Source organism: Quercus lobata, chromosome 8 (genome assembly GCF_001633185.2).
Source record: "Quercus lobata isolate SW786 chromosome 8, ValleyOak3.0 Primary Assembly, whole genome shotgun sequence".
Lineage (NCBI taxonomy): Eukaryota > Viridiplantae > Streptophyta > Magnoliopsida > Fagales > Fagaceae > Quercus > Quercus lobata.
This window is the reverse complement of record NC_044911.1, coordinates 43,739,371-43,741,771: the sequence shown is the minus strand read 5'-3', so window position 1 is coordinate 43,741,771 and position 2,401 is coordinate 43,739,371. Positions and strand designations below refer to the sequence as shown.

The window sequence follows — 2,401 nt, the reverse complement described above, 5'->3', positions numbered from 1 at the left end:
CTTGTAAATCTCCTAAACAATTCTAACAGATTGAATTAGTTTATTAAGTAAATGTTACAAAATTTCTTGGTTCATGACATGAAAAACTTTTTTTTTTTTTGACAAAAGTGATAGAGACATGAAAAACTTTAAAATGGAACAAACTAGAGGAGAAAGAAAAGTAAGGTACAATGGTGCATAGAATAGATACCTTTGATACACAGGTTTAAAGGCAAGTAGCTACTTACTTTAGCGTTTCCTCCTCTCTCATTGCCTTTTTCTTTTCCTTGTTGTTGGAGAAAAGAAGACTTTGGCCAATCCAACAGATATTCTTTACTTCGTTTCATCGACCCCACCTAGCTAGCTAGCTATCTAGCTTCCTTTTATAAAAACTCTGCAACCACATCTCATATTTTTCATCAAACTCACCAAAATTGTAGTCTTTATCGATCAACAGGAGTCCGAGAGTAGAATTTCAACATGGGCGTTTTTGTACCAATTGCGAGGATCATGGATTCATTAGCCGGGTATGTAACTTTTTATTCAATAAGAATGCAAGAAATTTGTTTATGGCTTTCTTATTTTCATGTCTTTCTTAAAAGACACTGGATGTTTCAGCAATAACATTAATTGGTCACAAATACTGGGCATCATCTACATACTCAATTATTGGCCACCCCAAGAAAAAGGACAAAAGGATGCATATATATATGGTCAATGGTCATGCATAATTTGTTTGTTAGTCTGACATTTAATGCTATCTTTTTCGTTGCATGAATTAACCCAGTGCATTAGTGATTAGTCAAACTTTATCAGGAATTTTTTTTTAGAAGATATGATGTTTAACTAACAGTACATATCCTTTTCGAGAGGAACATCTATCCTAAAAAATTTTCATCATTTTCAATTGTATCCTAACAATAACTTTGATTCTTGTTGTGAACCAGGCCTGCAGTGATGCTTCTATATCCTCTGTAAGTAAAGTACATCCATCCCCAGTATTTTACATATACCAGAAAACTAATTAAAAGGATATTAATGTATGACTAATACGAGTTCCATATATATATATATATATATATATATATACGAACAGATATGCATCAATGCGAGCAATTGAGAGTCCTACAAGCCTAGACGATCAGCAATGGCTAACATACTGGGTCTTATACTCACTCATAACGCTTTTTGAGCTTTCTTGTTGGAAAGTTCTCGCTTGGTACGTACTATCACATCAGACGTAAATTGTTTGTAGTGATTGACATGAATGTCACATATTGTGCTATCACTAACAAAAAATTATAAATCTGCATGAAAATATATGTGCTGTGTGACAGGTTTCCAATTTGGCCATACATGAAGCTTGTATTTGGCTTGTGGCTGGTGCTACCAATATTTAATGGGGCAGCTTATATTTATATGAATTTGGTGAGAAAATATGTTAAGATTGGAGGCCGTGTGAATAATCCTGCTTATTCTGAGACCCAAAAGAAGGTAATCCAGATGATGAGCCTCGATGCAAGGAAATCCGTGGAGCTATTCATTGATAAATATGGAACTGAAGCCTTTGAGCGAGTGGTCAAAGCGGTATGAATATATTGCGTGGTTGTTTTCTCTCTCTCTCTCTCTCAATCGTGTGCTTTTGGAGTATTAACCTTTATAGAGTTGATTTTGCAGGCTGAAAAAGAAGCAAAGAAGCACTGAGGAGATATGGCTCAGTAACAAAATCAAGATACACATGTATATGTAAAGATATAGAGATGCTACAACCAACAAATATGGCTTTTATATTGTGTGTAAATACGTTTATATTTGTATATTCTCTTGGGAAGACCAAACATTACTCATGTTTGGCCACGCACTCACCACCTGTAATTAATGGGGATGAATTTTCTTTAAAAAAGATTTACTTTTTTTTTTTTTTTTTTGATGCGAAAAAAAAAAAAAAAAAGAGAGAGAGAGAGAAAAAAAAAAAAAGATTTACTTTCGTTATATGTCATTCTCATAAGAATATTTGTTGTGTAATAGCCGAAATTTTAATATCAATTGTTCTGATTTTGTGGCTAATGGAAGCACAATACGGTAATATTTAACATGGTTCGACAAACTCTATGCCTACGTCTAAGAGTAATGCTAACCAAAATACATGATCGACGATATGGATTCTAACCATGCTTAATGAAACCTTACAACACTCACAACTCACAAAAACAACACTTACAAATCTCACTAATGAACATACACAAAATTTCTCACAAACACAAATTAACTCACAAATCTCACACACATAAACTCCAATACACTCAAAAACTCTCTCTCATACTAACGAAACTAACTTTCAACACATACACGGGTATCTTTCAACCCCCAAAATCTACCAAGTTATTTTTTGAAGAAACTCACTTCATGTTCTTCTAAAAGC

At 33.6% G+C, this 2,401-nt stretch overlaps 1 protein-coding gene across 1 annotated transcript; it reads left to right on the top strand.

The window, feature by feature from the left end:
• The first annotated feature begins 402 nt into the window (after positions 1 to 402).
• On the top strand, positions 403 to 1,908 carry LOC115958214 (HVA22-like protein f). Its single transcript, XM_031076612.1, has 5 exons — positions 403 to 506; positions 927 to 953; positions 1,076 to 1,198; positions 1,317 to 1,566; positions 1,657 to 1,908. Exons 1-5 carry the CDS (start codon positions 460 to 462, stop codon positions 1,681 to 1,683), a joined length of 474 nt encoding a protein of 157 aa, XP_030932472.1. The 5' UTR covers positions 403 to 459; the 3' UTR covers positions 1,684 to 1,908.
• Positions 1,909 to 2,401: the final 493 nt, after the last annotated feature.

Bases quoted from the DNA above. Each gene is read 5' to 3' on its own strand.
- LOC115958214 (XM_031076612.1), top strand. From the start codon at position 460: ATGGGCGTTTTTGTACCAATTGCGAGGATCATGGATTCATTAGCCGG. The intron at 954-1,075 runs GTAAGTAAAGTA...ATATACGAACAG, and splicing joins GTGATGCTTCTATATCCTCT to ATATGCATCAATGCGAGCAA. The intron at 1,199-1,316 runs GTACGTACTATC...GCTGTGTGACAG, and splicing joins TGTTGGAAAGTTCTCGCTTG to GTTTCCAATTTGGCCATACA.